This window comes from Bison bison, unplaced genomic scaffold (assembly GCF_000754665.1).
Source record: "Bison bison bison isolate TAMUID 2011002044 unplaced genomic scaffold, Bison_UMD1.0 scf7180017620493, whole genome shotgun sequence".
Lineage (NCBI taxonomy): Eukaryota > Metazoa > Chordata > Mammalia > Artiodactyla > Bovidae > Bison > Bison bison.
The window spans coordinates 1-571 of record NW_011449737.1 but is presented as its reverse complement, the minus strand read 5'-3'; the positions used below and the strand labels follow the sequence as shown (position 1 = coordinate 571).

At 66.9% G+C, this 571-nt stretch overlaps 1 protein-coding gene across 1 annotated transcript; it reads right to left on the bottom strand.

Annotated features, from left to right (window-relative positions):
• Positions 1–8: 8 nt before the first annotated feature.
• LOC104982783 (deoxyribonuclease-1-like 2) lies at positions 9–566 on the bottom strand (the record flags this gene model as incomplete). Its single annotated transcript, XM_010832237.1, has 4 exons — positions 9–89; positions 169–252; positions 347–435; positions 528–566. Coding segments are annotated over 4 exons (293 nt in total), but the record flags the coding sequence as incomplete, so codon positions are not given.
• Positions 567–571: the final 5 nt, after the last annotated feature.

The following is a 571-nucleotide window of genomic DNA, read 5'->3' as shown; positions in this document are numbered from 1 at the left end:
CCGAGAACTTGACCACAAACGGCTCCCGGCTGAAGGCGTCCTCAGCGTCCGGGTACTGATACGTGTCCACGACCGACACCGTGTCCTTCCTGGGGGCAGGGGGTAAAGGACGGGTGGGCGACGTGAGCAGGATCCCTGCTCCGTGCGCCCCACGGCCCCTCCCCTCACCTGTAGACGAACAGGTACATTTCCTTATACTGGTCCCGACCCAGGGGCTCACTGCTCACGAAGTTGTACTCGTGCCTGGACACGCTGCGGAGATACGGGCCGGGCCTGGGGTCAAGGCATCGCTCCGAGACCTGGGGTCCGGGCCGGGACTTCCCACGCTGGGCCCTGCCCGCCGCACCTGTTGATCTGCTCCATGAGCGCGGACACGGCGCTCAGGTCGGGATCTCGCACCTCCTGCACGAGCATGACATCATAACCAGCCAGGATCTGGGGGAGGAGCCAGCAGGTGCAGGGTCAGGCGAGCCGCAGATCAGCCCGAGGAGCCCAGCCGCGACCCCGCCCCGGGCCCCCAGCCTCACTTGCGCAATGACGCCGCCGCAGCCTGGGTCCGACACTTTGCTGT